At 45.3% G+C, this 25,306-nt stretch overlaps 1 protein-coding gene across 1 annotated transcript in view; it reads right to left on the bottom strand.

The window, feature by feature from the left end:
• Window positions 1-23,269, bottom strand: part of LOC120054924 (mast/stem cell growth factor receptor Kit-like) — a 48,477-nt gene extending 25,208 nt beyond the window's left edge. The window contains 9 exon segments of the mRNA XM_039002663.1: window positions 2,852-3,036; window positions 4,905-5,019; window positions 5,326-5,441; window positions 10,736-10,922; window positions 11,135-11,303; window positions 11,694-11,833; window positions 11,967-12,251; window positions 15,992-16,246; window positions 23,215-23,269. Coding sequence (XP_038858591.1) covers window positions 2,852-3,036; window positions 4,905-5,019; window positions 5,326-5,441; window positions 10,736-10,922; window positions 11,135-11,303; window positions 11,694-11,833; window positions 11,967-12,251; window positions 15,992-16,246; window positions 23,215-23,269 — 1,507 coding nt within the window.
• Window positions 23,270-25,306: the final 2,037 nt, after the last annotated feature.

Genomic DNA, 25,306 nt, shown 5'->3' with positions numbered 1-25,306 from the left:
GGCAGCTCCTGACTGGCTGGCGGCTCTGGCAGCTCCTGACTGGCTGGCGGCTCTGGCAGCTCCTGACTGGCTGGCGGCTCTGGCAGCTCCTGACTGGCTGGCGGCTCTGGCAGCTCCTGACTGGCTGGCGGCTCTGGCAGCTCCTGACTGACGGGCGGCTCCTGACTGACGGACGGCTCTAATGGCTCGGGACAGACGGGCGGCTCTAATGGCTCGTGGCAGACGGATGGCTCAGAAGGCGCTGGGCAGACGGATGGCTCAGACGGCGCTGGACAGACGGATGGCTCAGACGGCGCTGGACAGACGGATGGCTCAGACGGCGTTGGGCAGACGTCCGACTCTGACCTGCTGAGGCGCACAGTAGGCCTGGTGCGTGGTGCCGGAACTGGTGGTACCGGACTGGAGACACGCACCTCAAGGCTAGTGCGGGGAACAGGAACAGGGCACACTGGACTCTCGAGGCGCACTATAGGCCTGGTGCGTGGTACCGGAACTGGAGGTACCGGGCTGAGGGCACGCACCTCAGGGCGAGTGCGGGGAGAAGGAACAGTGCGTACAGGGCTCTGGAGACGGACAGGAGGCTTGGTGCGTGATGCCGGAACTGGAGGTACTGGGCTGGAGACACGCACCACAGGGAGAGTGCGTGGAGGAGGAACAGGGCTCTGGAGACGCACTGGAAGCCTGGTGCGTGGTGTCGGCACTGGTGGTACTGGGCTGGGGCGGGAAGGTGGCGCCGGATAAACCGGACCGTGCAGGCGTACTGGCTCCCTTGAGCACTGAGCCTGCCCAACCTTACCTGGTTGCATGCTCCCCGTAGCCCGTCCAGTGCGGGGAGGTGGAATAACCCGCACTGGGCTGTGTTGGCGAACCGGGGACACCATGCTTAAGGCTGGTGCCATGTACACCGGCCCGAGGAGACGTACTGGAGGCCAGATATGTTGAGCCGGCTTCATGGCACTTGGCTCAATGCTCACTCTAGCCCGGCTAGTGCGGGGAGGTGGAATAACCCGCACCGGGCTATGAACACGTACAGGAGACACCATGCGCTCTACTGCGTAACACGGTGTCTGCCCGTACTCTCGCTCTCCACGGTAAGCCCGGGAAGTTGGCGCAGGTCTCCTACCTGACTTCGCCACACTCCCCTTTATCCCCCCCCCCAAGAAATTTTTGGGTGAGCCTCTCGGGCTTCCAGCCGCTCTGCCTTGCTAGCGCCTCATAATGCCGCCTCTCCGCTTTAGATGCCTCCAGCTCCGCTTTGGGGCGGCGACACTCCTCTGGCTCTGCCCAGGGTCCTTCTCCGTCCAGAATCTCCTCCCATGTCCATTCCTCCTTGAACCACTGCTGCTGTCGCTGTTGCCCGTTAACCCGCTGCTTGATCCGGGTTTGGTGGGTGATTCTGTAACGTTCGTCTTGTGGTGCATGAACGGACCAAGGCGCAGCGGGTGATGAATACATAACGATTTTATTTAAATGACAGACGAAACACGAAAACACTATAACAAACTACAAAACAATAAACGAAGGCAACAGACCTGAAACAAACGAACTTACATATAGACGAAGAACGCACGAACAGGAACAGACTACCTAAAACGAACGAACAAACGAAACAGTCCCATGTGGTATACACAGACACAGGAACAATCACCCACCAACAAACAGTGAGAACCTCCTACCTTAATATGGTTCTCAATCAGAGGAAACGTCAAACACCTGCCTCTAATTGAAAACCATACCAGGCCACACATTAACCCAACATAGAAAACACATAACATAGACTACCCACCCCAACTCACGCCCTGACCAACTAAACACATACAAAACAACAGAAAACAGGTCAGGAACGTGACAGTATTGTCTATAAAATATATATAATGAGAGAGGCCTGAATGGGATAGCCAGTCTGTAGAGGAACAACAACCAAACACAGACACCTTCCTGTCACTGTGTCCTCTCTAGGTTTGTTGACACTGTATTTAATTCTAATCCCAAGGTAGGGATATCCTAGGGATTAACACCAAACACATCAATTTAAAAACACACGGACAGGCTAGCTGACACCAGGACCACCAAGCATCCCCCCCTCCGCCAACAACTCCAACTCCTTGTGTATACTGCTTGTGTATTTGTATTTATTATGGATCCTCATTAGCAGCTGCCAAAGCAGCAGCTACTCTTCCTGGGATCCAGAAAACTTAAGGCAGTTTATACAATTTTAAAAACATTACATTCACAGATTTCACAACACACTGTGTGTGTGTGTGTGTATGTGTGGGTGGGTGTGTGCGTGTGTGTGCATGTGTGTGCGAGAGAGAGAGAAAGAGAGAGGAGGGGGGTTACTTTAGTACTCTAGGAACCTTATGGCAGGTTTATGTACAGTAGATCACCTGAGTCCTCCTCAGGCCAACAGTTGTGAGGTACACAAATAGTCCATTGTTCACAAAACACAGCTATCGGCTGGTAAGGAAGACATCAGTTTATGAATGTATATCTGGGCCAATATGAAAAAGACTGAATGCTAAGTTTCAGGGAATGGGTCCATAGAGATAAGTTGTCTGAGCCGGTAGAGTCAGGAAAGTGAGGTGTCTGTGTTTTTCTCATGGAGTCTGCAAAGTGCTCTGCTCGAGGTGAGACAAGGCAAGGCTATGCAACATTCACCTCTTAAAACAACACATTTTTACCGGTTGTGCGTGCATGTGTTTTGAAAGTGTTTATCCAGGAATAATTGCTGACACACACAGTCACGCACACACATAGCAGGATGATGAGCTTCAATCCTATCACAGACGTACAGACAGCACCTTCCCAGTAACTGTATGTGTGTGTATGTGTGTGTGTCACCACAACTCACCACTGATAGAGAACAGTGTGAAGTCCTGCTCTCCCTCCACGGTGGCCACACACTCCAGCGTGTGGAATCTTCCTGTGGTGATGTTCAGCCTGCTCTCCACCTCCGTCTTCCCAAAGGAAGGACTCAACAACGTCACCGTGACAATGTCCTGCTCCTCCTGAGTGGCGTTCATCTGGTGGGAGCACCTGAGGGGGACAATGGGACAAACTGTCTACCAAACTAGTGTAACTGAATTTGGGTGTTGTTTTCAGTAGCTTTGAGTCCATTGTTTCATGTGGCACTAAACACAGCAGTTGTTATTGTAAAACGGATGAATGTACTGTTATGTACTGAGTATACAAACGGGAGACTAAGGGTTCACATTAGATCATGGACATTTAAAAGTGAGGAATTTTTGATTGAAATGCAAGTCATTTAGAGTCAACCATCCCCTCTTTCCCCAATTATGTTCACCATAAGTGCACTTCAAAATAACAGCCAGGTACAGAGAGTCTTCGGACAGCACTGGGGCATGACGCATACGAACATACATTGGTCTTAAATCAATGTTCCCAGATAAAACATCACTGTTCCAGGCTAAATCAATCCATCCCCATCCATGCCAGTCTTCCAGCGCAAACTAAAGGAACCCATACGATCCTCCACATCAGCTAAAACAACATTACCTTAGAGATACACAAAGTCCACAGAGTGAAAACATGCGTTATCCAATATCATCAAGTTACATTATGATGACAGCTATAATGTTGAAAGGGATTTGTCTGTTGTTTAAAGTAGAGCACAATGATTGGAAGAAGTAAAGAGTGCCCCATGCAAGGCTCCACATTTCACAGCACCGTACCAAAAACAGCAGCTGTTTTCCACATACTGACAGGCCAAGTCACACTTAAAGAACATCTCAGAGCTTCTTCAGTGTATGTGTGTGCAGTATGTGTGTACAGTATGTGTGTACAGTATGCGTGTACAGTATGTGTGTGCGGTGTGTGTGTTCTTTATGTGTGTGCAGTATGTGTGTGAGTATGTGTGTGTTAATAGTCTAATAAATAACATGAGCTGGAGCACACTCAGAGAACATTATTTAGTGTGGAGCTGCTGACTAACGGCAAATAAACTGCAAGCTATCAAAAAATAAATAAAGAGAGTCGCACACTCTATATATATAAACTCCCAGTAATTTACTGGGTATAAATTACTGGGAGTTTATATATAGAGTGTGAGACACTATTTATTTGTCTGTGCCAATAAAGTTGGATGTGTGGGCCAATAAAGGCTGATTTTAAACATTGAGGCATTCCAAAGACATTTCATACCATCACCTAGTACCTTAATTACAAAAAAATCAAATACACATGGCAAGGGTAACTGTAAGCATGTTTGTTTGAGTTGGACAGCTCTCTAAGTTGATTTGATCCTAATTGAAAGTGATTGGATAATGATTAGCCAATCGCCTCTGACTCATTATCAGTGTTTCCTGGGATTGGTGTTGCCATCATCATTATAAATAACTTCCGAGAACATACTGTCCAATCCCCAAATCATAACTTTCATCTCATTTCAAGCCAACAAACCAATCACAAATCACCTCTCTCCAAACCCTGATCACTTCAGTCCACCAACAAATAACACCTGTTCAATCCCACTTCTGCTTATTCTCTGGGAAGGTCAAGACAATTAGACAATTTTGAAACCCTCTCACTAAGGTCTGAAAAGGCGTCTTCTCAAATCAAATCAAATTGTAATGGTTGCATTCACATATTTAACAGATATTATTGTGTAACAAAATTGTTGTGTTCCTAGCTCCAACAGTGCAGTATTATCTAACAATACACCACAATACACACAAATCTAAAAAGTAAAATAAGGGAATTAAGATATATAGAAATATTAGGAAGAGCAACGTTGGAGGAAGTAGATAATGGGCTTCATTGCCAAAATCCTGAATTATCCCTTTAAGTCATTACAGTTAAATTTCTAAATTCCCTTGATCTATCAACACAGACCAATCATAGCATATCATTGGAAGTATGTGTGTGTGTTACCCCAGTGATCTCACCTCATATAAGGCTGTTCACAGTAGTACCAGGTGATCTGTGGGGCAGGGTATCCCTCAGCTACACATCGCACCTGTCCATCAACTGGGCCATCATGAGATACAATCTCTGGTTTACCTGAGCACAAACATGTTAGTGTTGATGCCAGGTGGGTATATATAGCATATAAATCAACTGTGATGCTCTGGATTACTGCAGTTTTGATGGTTGGGGGAGGGGGGCGAAAGAAGTGTTGGGCTTTAACACATATGCCAAATGGTCTGTGAAAATCTAGTCATAAATGCCATATCATGTTAATGATGAATTGCATCATATTGACAGTATGCAGAAGTGAAGTCTCGGACTGCCCATTTCCCAATATAATGTATGTGTGGCTCCAGGGCACCTTAAGATAATATAATGACTCATGATATCATGACTTACTGATAACGTAGACGGTAAATGACTGATTGATTGTTGCATCACCATTGGAGGCATAAAAGGTGTAGACTCCACTCTCTGACATTTTCAAACGCACCAGCCTGAGCTCACTGTTGTACCTGGTGATTAAATCAACCACAAAAATGTAAAAAGCAACTGGTGTTATTGCAGCTGATTTATTTAAGTAAACCACCTCATGATTAACACAGTACCAGGCTTGGTTCAGCAACTGCCCAATGATTCTTTACCACCAGAAAGCCGGTTATTTCCCCACAGTTTAACTGCACAGTATTACAGCACACACAAAAAGCCCAGAAGCACTAATTAATTTTTACTGAATTTCTCAGGCAGCTCTGGAGTGTGGTAAAGCAGGGCCAGGGAAAGGCTGGCTGTTGCATAAAAGTGTAATCATCTCTCAATGACCCAGGGCCAGTTAGGTACCAAAGGTGTTACATTTCAGTGAGAGGGTGTAATGAACATATTCATCATGTGATAGGCCCAGGGCAAGGAGAGTGTGTTTTTTTGTATTTGTGTGTGGACGTGTTTAACTATACTTGTTGGGACCAGAAGTCACCACGATAATAGTAAACTAATGAAAATTTGACCAACTGGGGACATTTTGTTGGTACCTACAATGTCAAATGCCATTTCTAGGGGTTTAGGGCTAAGGTTAGAATTAGTGTTAGAATTAGGTTTAGGAGCTAGGTTTAGGGTTAAGGTTAGGGTATATGTTAGGGAAAATAGGATTATGAATGGGACTGAATTGTATGTGCCCACAAGGTTAGCTGTGCAAGAGTGTGTGTGTGTGTGTGTGTGTGTGTGTGTGTGTGTGTGTGTGTGTGTGTGTGTCAGGGTTTCCATTAGCCAGTAATTGCCGGATTTTGGCAGATTTTGGCAGATTTCTTTATTCCGCCCAAATTCTCCGGGATTGCCCTGCGGCTGAGGGAGAGAAAGCGAGAGAGGAACCTTGGCCTAGCCTAATGTTGATTGCAAAGATGGAGGCCTTTTTCATTGAGTAAAACAAAAGTTAGAGAGTACACCTATAGTGAAAAGTCTACAAGGCAGGGCTCCAGACTGTGACCATTTAGTTGCATTTTGCAACCCTTTGACTTGGTTGTGCAAGTAAAAAAATGAATTGGTTGCATCGGTGCGGGCTGCACATTAATTCACCTCACTAAAAACATCATATTTTTTAGGAGGTTAAAAACATGATTAGGTCAAACAGTAAAGTTCATTATCCTCATGATTCCTGTCATGAAAGTGTGTGCCTGCCTGCCCCTGTACCTGTTTCGCTGGGGCCTGTTTCTGTGTCCAGCGAGCCACTCTATCTCTCTCTCCTTTCCTGAGGATAAAAAATGCTCTGGGAGAAAGAAAAGTGTTCTGATTGTATAACATTTGAATATCCATTTGCTGGGAAAACACAGCTATACTGTTGTCACAGATGGAGTGAAGATGTTCTCAGCTTTCTGTAGGTATACTTTCTATTTCTCAACTCTTCAATTATAAGCTCAATAGCAACTATTTTTACAGATAGGGAGCTAGCGAAATGTGCATTGGCCATTGGGAGTGCATAGGCCTCATTGGACATTTTTTTGGACATTAAATGTACTGTTAAATTAATACATGGTTACTATGAGTGGGTATTATCTTTAGAGTTAGTGATATTGCTAATGTGTTTTGATTTTCCACTTACTCAGGTGGTGAATTAGCCTCAAATAAATTAGCCTATGATATTAGAGCACATAAGGATGCAAGCAAAAAAAAGAAAATCTGAAAATTCTGGAGCTCTATTTGAAAAGTAAAATATAACAACAATTGCATCATTGTCTACCCACAATGCATGACAATCACTGGATTAGGTTGCACATTCAAATATTTTGAATCCCAACATCACAAGATAATGAAACAACATATTTCTTCAATACCATCTCAGTAGTCTATTACACTGTGAATGACTTTATAAGATGATAGGCCTACTATTTTTTTCTATTGTGTGATGGCACCATTTTTGGGGGGGGGGGGGTAAAACCAAATCATGGGCTGGTGCCACCAGGAGAAAATGTTCATCTGGAGCTCTGCTAGAAATGTAAAGTCCTCCGTATGGAAAAGTTTTAATGTTGTAGTGAACAAAGATGAGAAGAATGTTGGCGCGGCCAAATGTAGGCTACTGTGCAACACACTCTTCAGGTAGGAAGCAATTTTTCATTAATTTATAATAATTTGTTTTATCATTATTTAATTTAAAAAAAATCATTGTTATTATTGTAGGCCTATTTATTAACCCAAACCAGTTATTTAAAATATGCAAAACGTGTTTTGTTTCATTCTGTTGAGACATTTTCATTGGCTAAATTAAGTTCGATCTGTCTTTTTAATTGTGTGCTCTGTAGATGGTTATAAGTAGGCATGTTGTAAAATAAATATCATTAACCCATTGCTGTCATTTGTTGGGTATAGTATGCACAAGCCTTTCTTGGTAATTGCTCCAATATAGCCTGTTCAAAACTTTTGTGAAGGTTTAAACCAGTTTGTAAGTGCATTGTTTAATTTTGTTGAGCCAGTTTCTTTGGCCAAAATAAGTTCCAACTGTAATGTTGTGTTTACCGAAATATAATTTATCCTGTTTGTATTTTCCAAAAAAACAATGGCTTGACATACTTTTGACATTACCCTAATGAAATGTAGAAACGTTTGTGAAGATTTGGTGTGGTGTGGCTAATAGCCTATTATTTTTATAGAATTTTTTATGTTATTTAACCTTTATTTAACTAGGCAAGTCAGTTAATAACAAATTCTTATTTACAATGACGTCCTACCAAAAGGCAAAAAGGCCACTTGCGGGGACGGGTGCTGGGATTAAAAATAAAAAATAAATCAAATATAAATATAGGACAAAACACACATCACGACAAGAGAGACAACACAACACTACATAAAGAGAAACCTAAGACAACAACATAGCAAGGCAGCAACACATGACAACACAGCATGGTAACAACACAACATAACAACAACATGGTAGCAACACAACATGGTAGCAGCAAAAGCATGGTACAAACATTACTGGGCACAGACAACAGCACAAAGGGCAAGAAGGTAGAGACATCAATACATCACACAAAGCAGTCACAACTGTCAGTAAGAGTGTCCATGATTGAGTCTTTGAATGAAGAGATTGAGATAAAACTGTCCAGTTTGAGTGTTTTTAGCAGCTCGTTCCAGTCGCTAGCTGCAGCGAACTGAAAAAAGGAGCGACCCATGGATGTGTGTGCTTTGGGGAAATAAACAGAGTGTGACTGGCAGAACGGGTGTTGTATGTGGAGGATGAGGGCTGCAGTAGATATCTCAGATAGGGGGGAGTGAGGCCTAAGAGGGTTTTATAAATAAGCATCAACCAGTGGGTCTTGCGATGGGTATACAGAGATTACCAGTTTACAGAGGGGTATAGAATACAGTGATGTGTCCTATAAGGAGCATCAGTGGCAAATCTGATGGCCGAATGGTAAAGAACATCTAGCCACTCGAGAGCACCCTTACCTGCCGATCTATAAATTACGTCTCCGTAATCTAGCATGGGTAAGATGGTCATCTGAATCAGGGTTAGTTTGGCAGCTGTGGTGAAAGAGTAGAGATTACGATAGAGGAAACCATGTCTAGATTTAACCTTAGCCTGCAGCTTTGATATGTGCTGAGAAGGACAGTGTACCATCTAGCCATACTCCCAAGTACTTGTATGAGGTGACTATCTCAAGCTCTAAATCCTCAGAGGTAGTAATCACACCGGTGGGGAGAGGGGCATTCTTCTTACCAAACCACATGACCTTTGTTTTGGAGGTGTTCAGAAAAAGGTTAAGGGCAGAGAAAGCTTGTTGGACACTAAGAAAGCTTTGTTGTAGAGCATTTAGCACAAAATCCGGGGAGCCGCCACCTGAGTATAAGACTGTATCATCTACATATAAATGGATGAGAGAGCTTCCTACTGCCTGCCTGCTGTTGATGTAAATTGAGAAGAGCGTGGGGCCTAGGATCGAGCCTTGGGGTACTCCCTTGGTGACAAGCAGTGGCTGAGACCGCAGATGTTCTGACTTTATACACTGTACTCTTTGAGAGAGATAGTTAGCAAACCAGGCCACTTCTCTTCCTTTATATTATTACATCAATAGACCTACCCAGCAAACAGGGAACGTCCTGATGACATTCGGCAACATTCCCACTATGTTATCCCACTAACATTCTGGGAAGGTTCTAAGAACATAATTTGATGGTACCAAGGGAATTTTCTCTGGGGGATCTTCGTCTAGTTCCCTGTAAGTTCACAGGACGTCATTGAGGACCATGTCAGGACCGTTTTTAGGACATTCTCAGGACTTTCATCTTACTAGTCCTCAGGAAATCGTGTAATAGCCCCAATGGAACGTTCTTTGGGGGACCTTTGTTTAGTTTCCTTGAAGTTACCAGGATGTCACTGAAGACCATGTCAGGAACATGGCAGGAACTTTTTAGGACATTCATTTTACTAGTCCTTAGGATGTCACGTGATGGTCCCAATGAAACGTTCTCAGGTTTGTTCCGGGGATGTTTTTAGGACGTTGAGTCATGGTCCCCTAAAGGTTTTTTCTAGTTCCCGGTTGGTCCCAGGGACATTCCCGGGGATGTTTTTAGGACATTATTGGGATGTTGAGTCATGGTCCCCTGGAGGTTTTGTCTAGTTACCGGTTGGTCCCGCGGACATCCCCAGGACATTCTTGGGACGTTGTGTGAAGGTCCCCTGAACATTCTTGGGGGATTGTATCATGGTCCCCTGGAGGTTCTTGTCAGGTGATGGTCCCAGTTGTCTCAGTGTATTTTTATTATATATCATTTTGGGGGGGTATTTTACCTTATTTTTCTCCCCAATTTCAATCTTGTCTTATCACTGCAACTCCCCAACGGGCTCGGGAGGCGAAGGTCGAGTCATGCGTCCCCCGAAACATGACTAGCCAAACCACGCTTCTTAACACCCGCCACTTAACCCGGAAGCCAGCCGCACCAATGTGTCAGAGGAAACATTGTTCAACTGACGACCGAGGTCAGCCTGTTTGTTACCGGTTGGTCCCGGGGACATCCCCAGGATGTTCTTGGGACGTTGTGTCAAGGTCCCTTGAACATTCTTGGGGGATTGCGTCATTGTCCCCTGGAGATTCTTGTCAGGTGATGGTCCCAGTTGTCTTGGGAGGCCAATATCTGTAATTTATTGATGGCACGGGCTGCGTGGGTGGATGGCCTAATGGGTTACGCACCCAATGCATATGGATGACAGGTCAATTCTTTAATGTCTGATAAATTAAATCTTACCGGTCACTTGTCCAGCGCCAAATTATCCTAACGGAAACCTGGTGGATGAGTGTGTGTGTTTGTTTGCATGTGTGTGTACCTGTGTTGGTGGTTCTGTTTGGTGATGACATGATCAGAGGTGTTCCTCAGCTGCTGGCCTGAGAAGCTCCAGGAGAAGGTGTGTGGTTTGGGATAGGCCTCCATGTCCACATGCAGGGACAGACTCTCCCCAGCACGCACGCGCACAGAACTGTTATCTGACGGAGCCAGGTTGATGAAACCTCTATCTGGAAGACATACAATAACCCACAGGTCAGACACATTGACAGTCACCCACATGAAAATACCTTTGACTCTTCTTAACAAAACCACTCCATTTCCACTTAGATTTTCAAATGAGTGTTGCGATAGTTTCACGTTAAGGAAATACATAATACAACCCATTCAGATGGAGAATTTCAATATAGATCAGAAGTGCACTGCAATGCCATATACTCACCATAGACGTCCAGCCAGATTGACTCAGAGCTGATCCCCCTCTCATTCTGACCCTCACATCGATATCTCCCAGAATTCTGTGTCCCGACAGAGTTGACTTGGAGTGTAGCGCTGCGGACGTGTGTGATGGGCTCAGTCAGGATGCGTGAGCCATTCTCCACTGCCGGTTGCTGTGGATACGAAGCCCACACGGCATCCTGTCAATCAACACCCAGAGATCTATAGAGATTAACCCTGTCTGGTCTGGGCTGCATTCCTTCCCTCCCCGGGCAGGGGGACAGGAGGGCTTACCTCACACACACACACACATGCACACACCTCAGGACCCTGAGACTAAGTAAACATACACACAGCCAACTGAACATCACACTAATTTCTCAAGATACTGATGTTTCAGACTTGGAACATTTTGGACTCTCTAGAAAATATAAAAAGACATTTAACTTTTGCTCTATTTCAGTAAAAATCTATTTTCCAATCAGTCTATTGGAGAGCTGTCCTATAGGTATCCCTCCAGCCTCCCTGGCCAACCCCTCAGAGAGAGGGCAAAGGGTTCTCACCGTGCCCGGCGGAGCGGCCCACTTCAGCTTGATGTCTCCGTTGACGTTGGTGGTGCTGCAGGTCAGGGTGAGATTCTGGCCCCGCGTCAGGACCACCCTCTTGGGCCCACGCAACTCAATCACAGGGGGCACATCTGGGACTGAGTAAAACATGTGAGAATATCAAATAAACTATGTCACGGATACAGTACTTCACATCCCAGAACACAAACACAGGAGTGATTGTGTTAGTGCCTACATGCACAGATGCACGCACAGTTAATGTTATTTTACCTGGTCGCACAGTCAGATCATAGCTGTGTGATTTAACGAGGGCACCGCCCAGTCTGCCAGTGCAGATGTAACAGCCCTCAAAGGCCTTCTTAGTGTCATAGATAACCATGCCCCGCTCCAGGCTGGCAGCATAGTGGAGATCATTAGGGAGGGCACCGCCATGGCATGACTCCAAGCGCAGGTTGACCACTCTCGGGTCGGTTGCTAGGCAGGGGATGGAGGCACTGTCTCCCGCACGAGTCAGGATACTGAACACAATGGTCTTTCTAAAGACATTATCAGGATCTGCCAAAAAAAAATGACTTTAAATCAACAGTGTGGTATGAAAACAGTCTCAGATATATGGAACGATGTCCAGAGTACATGTGCTGTATGTATAGTACTGAGAGAAGAGATTAGGAGATAGTGCTAATTATGTTATTCAAACATGGAGACAGATCCAGTTTGATCTTTAGCCAACAATCAATCAATTAGTGACACACATATACACACACACACACTGTAGGCACTTTCCAAGAAATAAGCAGTTATTTTTTTTTATTTAACCTTTATTTAACTAGGCAAGTCAGTTAAGAACAAATTCTTATTTACAATGACGGTGTAACGGCTGTCGTAGTCGTTCTCCTCCTCAGACGAGGAGGAGCATGGATCGGACCAAGATGCGGAGTGGTAAGTATTCATGTTTTAATGGAAAAACAACAAACACTACAAATTACAAAACCCAACAAACGTGACTAACCTGAAACAGTCCTGTGTGGCCCGAACACTGACACAGGAACAAACACCCACAAAAACACAAGTGAAACCCTGGCTGCCTTAGTATGACTCTCAATCAGGGACAACGATTCACAGCTGTCTCTGATTGAGAATCATACCAGGCCGAACACAAAATCCCAACATAGAAAATCAAACCTAGACCAACCCACCCAACTCACGCCCTGACCAACTAAAACAAATACATGACAAAGGAAAACAGGTCAGGAACGTGACAGAACCCCCCCCTTAAGGTGCGAACTCCGGGCGCACCAGCACAAAGTCTAGGGGAGGGTCTGGGTGGGCGTCTGTCCACGGTGGCGGCTCTGGCGCTGGTCGTGGTCCCCACCCCACCATAGTCAACCCCCGCTTCCGTGGCCTCCTCCCAATCTTCACCCTCCATGTCAATCCCACTATTCCAAAGGGCAGTAACAGACTGAGGGGTAGCAGCTGACTGAGGGGTAGCACCTAACTGAGGGGCAGCACCAGGATAAGGGGCAGCACCAGGATAAGGGGCAGCTCCGGACTGAGGGACGGATCCTGGCTGGATGGCGGATCCTGGCTGGCTGGCTCTGGCGGATCCTGGCTGGCTGGCGGATCCTGGCTGGCTGGCTCTGGCGGATCCTGGCTGGATGACGGCTCTGGCGGATCCTGGCTGGATGACGGCTCTGGCGGATCCTGGCTGGATGACGGCTCTGGCGGATCCTGGCTGGATGACGGCTCTGGCGGATCCTGGCTGGACGGCTCTGGCGGATCCTGGCTGGACGGCTCATGGCTGGCTGACGGATCTGGCTGCTCATGGCTGGCTGACGGATCTGGCTGCTCATGGCTGGCTGACGGATCTGGCTGCTCATGGCTGGCTGACGGATCTGGCTGCTCATGGCTGGCTGACGGATCTGGCTGCTCATGGCTGGCTGACGGATCTGGCTGATCCTGTCTGGCGGAAGGCTCTGGCTGATCCTGTCTGGCGGAAGGCTCTGGCTGATCCTGTCTGGCGGAAGGCTCTGGCTGATCCTGGCTGGTGGAAGGCTCTGGCGGATCCTGGCTGGCGGAAGGCTCTGGCGGATCCTGGCTGGCGGAAGGCTCTGGCGGATCCTGGCTGGCGGAAGGCTCTGGCTGGTCCTGGCTGGACGGCTCTGGCTGGTCCTGGCTGGACGGCTCTGGCTGGTCCTGGCTGGACGGCTCTGGCTGGTCCTGGCTGGACGGCTCTGGCTGGTCCTGGCTGGACGGCTCTGAAGGCTCGGAACAGACGGGCAGCGCTGGGCAGGCAGACAGTTCAGACCACGCTGGGCAGGCAGACAGTTCAGGCAGCGCTGAGCAGGCAAGCAGCGCAGGCGGCGTTGGGCAGACGGCCGACTCTGACCTGCTGAGGCGCACAGTAGGCCTGGTGCGTGGTGCCGGAACTGGAGGCACTGCGCTGGAGACACGCACCACAGGGAGAGTGCGTGGAGGAGGAACAGGGCTCTGGAAACGCACTGGAAGCCTGGTGCGTGGTGTTAGCACTGATGGTACTGGGCTGGGGTGGGAAGGTGGCGCCGGATATACCGGACCGTGAAGGAGGACACGCGCTCTTGAGCACCGAGCCTCCCCAACCCTACCAGGTTGAATGGTCCCCGTAGCCCTGCCAGTGCGGCGAGGTGGAATAGCCCGCACTGGGCTATGCAGGCGAACCGGGGACACCACCTGTAAGGCTGGTGCCATGTACGCCGGCCCGAGGAGACGTACTGGAGGCCAGATATGTTGGGCCGGCTTCATGGCACCCGGCTCGATGCCCAACCTAGCCCTCCCAGTGCGGCAAGGTGGAATAGCCCGCACTGGGCTAAGCACGCGTACTGGGAACACCGTGCGCTCCACCGCATAACACAGTGTCTGACCAGTACGACGCCCTCTCACTCCACGGTAAGCCCGGGGAGTTGGCTCGGGTATCCAACCCGGCTTCGCCACACTCCCCTTTAGCCCCCCCCCAATAAATTTTTGGGGTGAGCCTCTCGGGCTTCCAGCCGCTCTGCCTTGCTTTCGCCTCATAAAACCTCCTCTCCGCTTTCGCTGCCTCCAGCTCTGCTTTGGGGCGGCGACACTCCACTGGCTCTGCCCAGGGTCCTTTACCGTCTAGGATCTCCTCCCAAGTCCATTCCTCTTTTCCCCATTGCTGTTGTTCCTGCCTTCCTTCTCCACTCCGCTTGATCCTGTTTTGGTGGGTGTTTCTGTAACGGCTGTCGTAGTCGTTCTCCTCCTCAGACGAGGAGGAGCATGGATCGGACCAAGATGCGGAGTGGTAAGTATTCATGTTTTAATGGAAAAACAACAAACACTACAAATTACAAAACCCAACAAACGTGACTAACCTGAAACAGTCCTGTGTGGCCCGAACACTGACACAGGAACAAACACCCACAAAAACACAAGTGAAACCCTGGCTGCCTTAGTATGACTCTCAATCAGGGACAACGATTCACAGCTGTCTCTGATTGAGAATCATACCAGGCCGAACACAAAATCCCAACATAGAAAATCAAACCTAGACCAACCCACCCAACTCACGCCCTGACCAACTAAAACAAATACATGACAAAGGAAAACAGGTCAGGAACGTGACAGACGGCCTACCACGGGCAAACCCGGAAGACACTGGGCCAATTGTGCGCCGCCCTATGGGACTCCCAATCATGGCTGGATGTGATACAGCCTGGATACAAGCCAGGGACTGTAGTGATGCCTCTTGCACTGAGACGCAGTGCCTTAGACCGCTGCGCCACTCAGGAGCCCAGATGCACTGCCATATGGACATGGCACGATCCAAAGACTGATCCAAAGACTGATCAATCCAGTAAACACCTTCATGCACAAACATACCCACACACAGTGCCCCTCCAAAAAAAGATTTCATTACTTGTTCTGCCTCAAATAAATGTTCACAAGCCTCTCAGAGGCTTACCTTTCTCGTATGCACACTTTCTCCCACCCACTCTTTCTCACTCACTCACGCACTCACTCATACCCTTATACCAGTGGATCTCAATCCTGGGGACACAAAGGGGTGCACTTTTTTGTTTTGCCCTAACACTACACACCCGATTCAAACCATCAATTCGTCATCAGGCTTTGATGATTTGAGACAGGTGTGTAGTGTTAGGGGGAAAAAACAAAATGTGCACCCCTTTGGGTCCCCAGGACCAGGATTGAGAGCCACTGCCTTATACACATAAAAACTCCCACATACATGCCCACACATGCAAACAGGGCTATGAATGTTGACTCAGAAAGAAACACACCTTTGACGTAGACGTAGATAGAGCTCTGCTCTCCGGTTCTCTCCTCCAGACAGATGTATCGGCCCATGTGGCCAGGCTGAGCTCTGGGAATTTTCAGGACGGACGACCCATTAGTCCGCTCCTCGCCCCTCAGTTTGGGGCGATCCTCCCGCTTCCACTGCACCACCTGGTCACCCTGGCAAAGCAGGCTGAAGGGGATGTTGAGTGGAATGACCAGGTGGAGGCCTCTGGGGGTGATGGTGGGTCTGGCGCTACCTGTAGTAACATGGTTGGGATGGTCATTAAAGTATAGATCAAATAGGCTCTGGATATCATGCACATAGTCACTGAAAACGTAATCACAAAACGCCACAGTCCTCACTCAGCGCCATATAACACACGTTTAACAGAATGGCGTAAATAAGTAAGTACAAGTGCCTATCATTAACAGCAAAGAGTGCACTGCAGGTACTTCAACAGTAATAGTCGGCTAGAAATCAGAGGAGGCTGGTGGGAGGAGACATAGGAGTATAGGCTCATTGTAATGGCTGGAAGGGAATAAATAGAACGGTATCAAACACATCAAACATACGGAAACAACATTCATTTAATGTATTCCATTCCAGCCATTACAATGAGCCCATCCTCCTATAGCTCCTCCTACCAGCCTCCTCTGCTAGAAATGTATGTCAACACTGAGGACGGGTAGACAAGACCCTCAGAGCTTGTTTTGCATGCACTTTGATATTAATACAAATCATTATCATAGCACTCCTAGCAACATATTGACAACACTTTATGACTGAAAAATGACAGGTGAGTTATCGCTTTGGCAAAGATGTAAAACAATGCACCATGTACAATTCTTGGCACAACTTGAAATCTACCTGCAGCAATATCAGCACGGGAGGAGTGTCATATTGATTTTGTCTTGAACGCCAAACAAGTTATCTCCCGTCCCATTCCCTATGTGCCCTTCGGCTCTCAACCAGACAGAAATGTTACGGTATGAAATAGTCAACTAGAACACTTTGAATAAAGCCTAAATAGAATTTGGCAGAGGATGGGTTAGAACAGTGGAAAAGAAAAATCACCCACAGGCAACACAAAATAAACTGCAGAGCAGACAACCCCTGCACAGGTGAGATGTAGGCAGAACTGGCCTACCTGGGCATTGCGTCCAGGACAAAGACTCGCCAGGTACAACGTACTGTGCGCTGCTCTCTTTAACAGACCACCAACCAGCCAAAGCCCACCATGCAGAACAACCTGGACTCAAAGCACTTTGTATTATTATGTTCGTAAATCTGAGACACCCCATATTGCATTGCTTGTTACGTTTTGTATGGTATGTATTAATTTGTGGATGTCCATCACCCATTTAGTATGATACAGTGGTTTGCGAAAGTATTCACCCCCTTGGCATTTTTCCTATTCTGTTGCCTTACAACCTGGAATTAGAATAGATTTTGGGGGGGTTTGTGTCATTTGATTTACACAACTTGCCTACCACTTTGAAGATGCTAAATATTTTTTCTTGTGAAACAAACAAGAAATATCACACAAAAAAATAAAAACGTATCTAAGCATATCTATTCACCCCCCAAAGTCAATACTTTGTAGAGCCACCTTTTGTAGCAATTACAGCTGCAAGTCTCTTGGGGTATGTCTCTATAAGCTTGGCACATCTAGCCACTGGGATTTCTGACCATTCTTCAAGGCATAACTGCTCCAGCTCCTTCAAGTTGGATGGGATCCGCTGGCGTACAATTGGATTGAGGTCTGGGCTTTTTGAGGTCTGGGCTTTGACTAGGCCATTCCAAGACATTTAAATGTTTCCTCTTAAACCACTCAAGTGTTGCTTTGGCAGTATGCTTAGTGCCATTGTCCTGCTGGAAGTTGAACCTCCATCCCAGTCTCAAATCACTGAAACAGGTTTCCCTCAAGAATTTCCCTGTATTTAGCGCCATCCATCATTCCTTCAATTCTGACCAGTTTCCCAGTCCCTTCCGATGAAAAACATCCCCACAGCATGATTCTGCCACCACCATGGGATGGTGTTCTCGGGGTGATGAGAGGTGTTGGGTTTGTGCCAGACATAGCATTTTCCATGATGGCCAAAAAGCTCAATTTTAGTCTCATCTGACCAGAGTACCTTCCATATGTTTGGGGAGTCTCCCACATGCCTTTTGGCGAACACCAAACGTGTTTGCTTATTTTTTTCCTTTAAGCAATGGCTTTTTTCTGGCTACTCTTCCGTAAAGCTCAGCTCTGTGGAGTGTACGGCTTAAAGTGGTCCTATGGACAGATACTCCAGTCTCCGCTGTGGAGCTTTGTAGCTCCTTCAGGGTTATCTTTGGTCTCTTTGTTTCCTCTCTGCTTAATGCCCTACTTGCCTGTTCCATGAGTTTTGGTGGGCGGCCCTCTCTTGGCAGGTTTGTTGTGGTGCCATATTCTTTCCTTTTTTTAACAATGGATTTAAATGGTGCTCCGTGGGATGTTCAATGTTTCTGATATTTTTTTATAACCCAACCCTGATCTGTACTTCTCCACAACTTTGTCCCTGACCTGTTTGGCAAGCTCCTTGGTCTTCATGGTGCTGCTTGCTTGGTGGTGTTGCAGACTCTGGGACCTTTCAGAACAGGTGTACATATACTCAGATCATGTGACAGATCACGTGACACTTAAATTGCACACAGGGGGACTTTATTTAATTAATTATGTGACTTCTGAAGGTAATTGGTTGCACCAGATGTTATTTATGGTCTTCATAGCAAAGGGGTGAATACATATGCATGCACTACCCCCCCCCCCCCAAAAAAATGGAATTTCTTAAAAAAAAAAAAAAAAAAAAATTCACTTAACCAATTTGGACTATTTTGAGAATGTCCATTACATGAAATCCAAATAAAAATACATTTAAATTACAGGTTGTAATGCAACAAAATATGAAAAGCGCCAAGAGGGATTAACACTTTTGCAAGGCACTGTATGTTACGAATTTGCAAAAAGTACAATATGTAATGAATTTGCAAAACGTGTTATATGTTATTATGTTGCAAAACGTACAATATGTTACAAATTTGCTAAATGAATGATATGTATTACATTCTAGCTAGGTGGCTAACGTTTGCTAGCCTGCTAACGTTAGCTAGGCTAGAGGTTAGGGTTAGGGGTCAGGGTTAAGGTTAGGGTTAAGTTTAAGTTTAGGAGTTAGGTTAAAGGATTAAGGTTTGGGTTAGGGGAAGGAGAAGGATTAGTTAAAATGGTTAAGGTTAGGTGAAGGGTTTAGCTAAAAGGTTTAAGTTTAGGGTTAGGAGAAGGGTTAGCGAACATGCTAAGTAGTTGCAAAGTAGTTAAACGCAGTAAAAATTGAAATGTTGCAAAATTGTCTAAAATGCTAAAGTTGTCCGTGATGAGATTCAAACTCGCATCCCTTGGGTTTATAGACGTTCAGGCAGCAGGTTAGGTGAAGGTTTGGTAAAACGTTAGGGTTAGCTAACATGCTAAGTAGTTGCAAAGTAGCTAAAAACTTTCTAATTAGCTCAAATGCTAAAGTTGACCGTGATGAAATTCGAACTCGCAACTTTTAGGTTGATAGACATTCGCAGCATATGCCCACCAATCCACCCTACATTAGTTTTTGGTCAAGAACACTAAGGCAACCTGCCTAAATTACTACCGACCCGTAGCACTCACGTCTGTAGCCATGAAGTGCTATGAAAACCTGGTAATGGCTCACATCAACACCATTATCCCAGAAACCCTAGACCCACTCCAATTTGCATACCGCCCCAACAGATCCACAAACAATGCAATCTATATTGCACTCAACACTGCCCTTTCCCACCTGGACAAAAAGAACACCTACGTGAGAATGCTGTTCATTGACTACAGCTCAGCGTTCAACACCATACTGCCCTCAAAGCTCATCACTAAGCTAAGGACCCTGGGACTGAACACCTCCCTCTGCAACTGGATCCTGGACTTCTTGGCGGGCCGAAACCAGGTGGTAAGGGTATGTACCAACATATCCGCCACGCTGATCCTCAACACGGGGGCCCCTCAGAGGTGTATGCTCAGGCTCCTCCTGTACTCCGTGTTCACTCATGACTGCATGGCCAGGCATGACTCCAACACCATCATCAAGTTTGCCGATGACACAGCAGTGGTAGGCCTGATCACCGACAATGAGACAGCCTATAGGGAGGAGGTCAGAGACCTGGCTGTGTAGTGCCAGGACAACAACCTCTCCCTCAACGTGATCAAGACAAAGGAGTTGATTGTGGACTAAAGGAAAAGGAGGGCCGAGCATGCCCCCATTCTCATCGACAGGGCTATAGTGGAGCAGGTTGAGAGCTTCAAGTTCCTTGGTGTCCACATCAAACAAACTATCATCGTCAAACACACTAAGTTAGTCGTGAAGAGGGCACTACAAAACCTATTTCCCCTCAGGAGACTGAAAAGATTTGGCATGTGTAACGGATGTGAAATGGCTAACTAGTTAGCGGGTACGCGCTAATAGCGTTTCAATCAGTTACGTCACTTGCTCTGAAACCTAGAAGTAGTGTTTCCCCTTGCTCTGCAAGGGCCGCGGCTTTTGTGGAGCGATGGGTAACGATGCTTCGTGGGCGACCGTTGTTGATGTGTGCAGAGGGTCCCTGGTTCGCGCCCGAGGTCGGGGCGAGGGGACGGTTTAAGGTTATACTGTTACATTGATGCTGTTGACCCGGATCACTGGTTGCTGCGGAAAAGGAGGAGGTTGAAAGGGGGGTGAGTGTAACGGATGTGAAATGGCTAGCTAGTTAGCGGGTACGCGCTAATAGCGTTTCAATCAGTTACGTCACTTGCTCTGAAACCTAGAAGTAGTGTTTCCCCTTGCTCTGCAAGGGCCGCGGCTTTTGTGGAGCGATGGGTAACGACGCTTCGTGGGTGTCAGTTGTTGATGTGTGCAGAGGGTCCCTGGTTCACGCCCGGGTCGGGGCGAGGGGACGCCATAAAGTTATACTGTTACACATGGGTCCTCAGATCCTCAAAAGGTTCTACAGCTGCACCATCGAGAGCATCCTGACTGGTTGCATCACTGCCTGCTGTGGCAACTGCTCGGCATCCAACTGCAAGGCACTACAGAGGGTAGTGCGTACGGCCCAGTACTTCACTGGGACTCCCAATCATGGGAGCAAAGCTTCCTGCTATCCAGGACCTCTACACCAGGCGGTGTCAGAGGAAGGACCTAAAAATTGTCAAAGACTCCAGCCACCCTCGTCATGGACTGTTCTCTCTGCTTCCGCATAGCAAGCAGTACCGGAGCACCAAGTCTAGGTCCAAAAGGCTTCTTAACAGCTTCTACCCCCAAGCCATAAGACTCCTGTATAGCTAATCAAAGGGCTATTCAGGCCCCTCTTTAACGCTGCTGCTACTCTCTGTTTATTATCTATGCATAGTCACTTTAACTCTAACTACATGTACATATTACCTCAATTACCTCGACTAACCGGTGGCCCCGCACATTGACTCTGTACCGGTACCCCCTGTATATAGCCTTGCTATTGTTATTTGACTGCTGCTGTTTAATTATTTGTTATTTATATTTTCTGTTTTTTACTTAAGACTTATTTTTCTTAAAACTTCTTAAAGCATTGTTGGTTAAGTGCTTGTAAGTAAGCATTTCATTGTAAGGTTGTATTCGGTGCATGTGACAAATACCATTTGATTTGATTAATGTAACCATACGTAAAGTAAAGTCCAATTAGGAATGATTTCCAATTTCCAATTAGGAATTTGTAAGTCGCTCTGGATAAGAGCATCTGCTAAATGACTTAAATGTTAATGTTAAAATGTTAAATGTTAAATGAATGGGCCGACGTGTTAATGTTCAATCCTAAGGAACCAAAGTGTAATAGAAGTGAAGATTGGTGTTCTGTTTTTATATTTTTATAAGTGGAGTGTCTCGGATTTACGTACAGAATAATACGAAATGCTTTGACCAAGTTGTGCAGGAAAATTCCCTCCACTCTACTCCACTCTATAGACGAAAGCATTCCTCTATTTCAGGAAGCATCACTTCACAGGATAACTGACATTATTTATCTGCCTTTGCCTGATTTCAAGTGGGTGTTGTTTGGATTGATTATTCAACCATGTAAGCAATTACAAGCAGAGTTAGGCCTACCATTGACAACTCAATATTGCTCAATAAACCTTAAATGAAATCTATAAGTGAGGCATGTAATTATAGGTGAGACATTAAATTCACTGGTGAGGCATGTTGTAAGTTCTATAAAAAATGTGTTATATGGTACATGAAGCCCTAACACAAACACAATTACAAGGCTTAAAAAACTGAAATTTAATGCAAATGTTGATATAAAATTGTTGATTTGAAAATGTATGACAAAAGTTTCTCTGTATAGGCTAGGCTAATGGTCACAAAAATTATATTAAACGCCACAGACCCACAGGTCTATGCAAAACTAACTCTTAGAAAATGCCCCTGCTTATTTACCTACTTCTAAGAAATGTCTCGACATTTCCATAATGACAGTTATTGCTGAGATGACAAGATATGACTAGCACAGCGCTTATCTGAGCCAATGACTCGAGGCTCTTGGAAAATAACAAGCCATTTAGCGAGCATATACAAACAGTCCTACTAGACTATTGAACTAACGTTCCCAAAGAATGTAGTTGATCAAAACAAGTGTCATTCTTTAATTGAAAAAATATTCCTAATTGTAATGTCTAACAAGTATTTTAGACTACAACGAGGTCACTTATCAATCTGTGCATAAATAAATCGGTGTTTATTTACTTTTTGCCAATGTCTCCGTGCTGTGCCCGGTCCACTAGATTCATTATTGAGAAGAACGCAACCTGATGCTGAGCGCACAAATATCCAATTTCCTCATTAGGTTTCAGTGATTAACTAAAAATGTAAAGGGACAGGGTAACCAACAGGTTATCTCTACATCCTGAACGATAAAGTTCTAATCTGCTGAAAAAAAGTGTATGCTGGGCTACAATACAATTCTTAACTGTAGAAATTGCATATTTATAGCGCACCAATATATATATATATATAATGAACAAAACAGTGGCAACTAATCTATTTAGTACAGTGACCAAGGTGATCATGTTCGTGAAGTGTGATCAATCACCAAGTGGTTAAAATAAACTTATGTAAAACAACAACTACCCCCACAACTGTTGGCAGAGAGACAATGTTGACCAATATTATGTCTTACCTGTTTGGAAGGATAACTGCAACAAGACAGAAAACAGTACCCAGTGGTATTCCATTATTACAATTCCATCTATATTGCAGTGCGGTGCCAATGTCTGCTCTGAAGAGCTCGCGCTTGTAAATGCCGCGGATTGCTCCGCAGTTGAGTGAAGGCTTAAAACATGCAGATGAACGTCTTAAACGCTCATTGCACAGCGGTATTGTGTTGAAGTACTAGGATCAACGGGTGGTGATGTTGTGTTGAACTGCGTCTATAGAGGTCGTTCGTGGGCAGGGTGCGGGTTGTGTGGCATCAACAATAATAAGCATTTCAATTACATTCCATGCATGCCAGAACTTCACAGCAATACTTTGCATTGGAAGCATAGCCGCGGGAAGCACTGAAAAAATAAATAATAATACTATATCATTTTTTATCAATATCTTTTCACAAAAGTAGTGGCTTTACTAGTATTAACATACCAATATAGACAATTACAATTGTTCAGCATCTCTGCTTTGGCAAAAAAGGTAGTTGTATAATTAAGAACAGTATCTTGCAGGATTCAATAGTTGGAATTGTAAGAGTTGTTGCCCTGTCCCTTTCTCTGCGATTGTCATTCTAATGGAATCCAGAATGAGCAAAACCCTGTCCTCAAACATTTACATCAAAATGTGCAAAGTTATGGGCAAAGACCCAAAACATACACATCAAATTAAATATTTGTATTGATTAAATAACGTGGTACATGAAGCCCCACCAAAACACCAAAAAACACCATTCCAAGGTTTAACAAACTGAGTTTGAATGCAAATGTTGAGATAAAAATTGTTGAGATAAAAATGTATGACAAAAGCCTCTCTGCATAGGCTAGGCAAATGGTCACAAAAATCTATACAACACTACAGGCCCACAGTAGGTCTATGCAAAACCAACTCTTAGAAAATGACACTGCTTATTTGCATACTTCTAAGGAATTTCTCGACATTTCCATAATGACAGTTGTTGAGATGACAAGATATGACTAGCACAGCCCTTATCTGAGCCAATGACTCGAGGCTCTTGGAAAATAACAAGCCATTTAGCGAGCATATACAAACAGTCGTACTAGGCTATTGAACTAACATTCCCAAATCATATAGTTGATCAAAACAAGTGTCATTCTTTAATTGAAAAAATATTCGTAATGTCTAACAATTTGTTTAGCCAACAACGAGGTCACTTATCAATCTGTGCATGAAGAAATCGCTGTTAATTTACTTTTTTCCAATGTCTCCGTGCTGTGCCCGGTCCAATAGATTAATTATTGAGATGAACGCAACCTGATGCTGAGCGCACAAATATCCAATTTCCTCATTAGGTTTCAGTGATTAACTAAAAATGTCCAGGTACAGGGTAACCAACAGGCTATCTCTACACCCTGAACGATGTATAAACTATACAAAGTTCTAATCTGCTGAAAAGAATGTGTAGGCTAGGCTACAATATCAATCAATCAATAAAATGTACTTATAAAGCCCTTTTTACATCATCCGATGTCACAAAGTGCAATACAGTGCCCTTCTAAAGTATTCATCCCCCTTAGCGTTTTTCCTATTTTGCTGCATTACAACCTGTAATATAAATAGATTTTTATTTGGATTTCATGTCATGGACATACACAAAATAGTCCAAATTGGTGAAGTGAAATGAAAAAAATTCCTTGTTTCAAAAAATTCTAAAAAATAAAAAACTGAAAAGTGGTGCCTGCGTATGTATTCACCCCTTTGCTATGAAGCCCCTAAATAAGATCTGGTGCAACCAATTACCGTCAGAAGTTAGTTAAATAGTTAAATAAAGTCCACCTGTGTGCAATCTAAGTGTCACATGATCTCAGTATATATACACCTGTTCCGAAAGACCCCCAGAGTCTGCAACACCACTAAGCAAGCTGCACCACCAAGCAAGCGGCACCATGAAGACCAAGGAGCTCGCCAAACAGGTCAGGGACAAAGTTGTGGAGAAGTACAGATCAGGGTTGGGTTATAAAAAAATATCAGAAACATTGAACATCCCACAGAGCACCATTAAATCCATTGTTAAAAAAAGGAAAGAATATGGCACCACAACAAAC

The sequence above is a fragment of the Salvelinus namaycush genome, chromosome 10, assembly GCF_016432855.1.
Source record: "Salvelinus namaycush isolate Seneca chromosome 10, SaNama_1.0, whole genome shotgun sequence".
NCBI classification, from domain to species: Eukaryota; Metazoa; Chordata; class Actinopteri; order Salmoniformes; family Salmonidae; genus Salvelinus; species Salvelinus namaycush.
The sequence above is the reverse complement of the archived record's forward strand: the minus strand, read 5'-3'. Positions and strand labels throughout refer to the sequence as shown.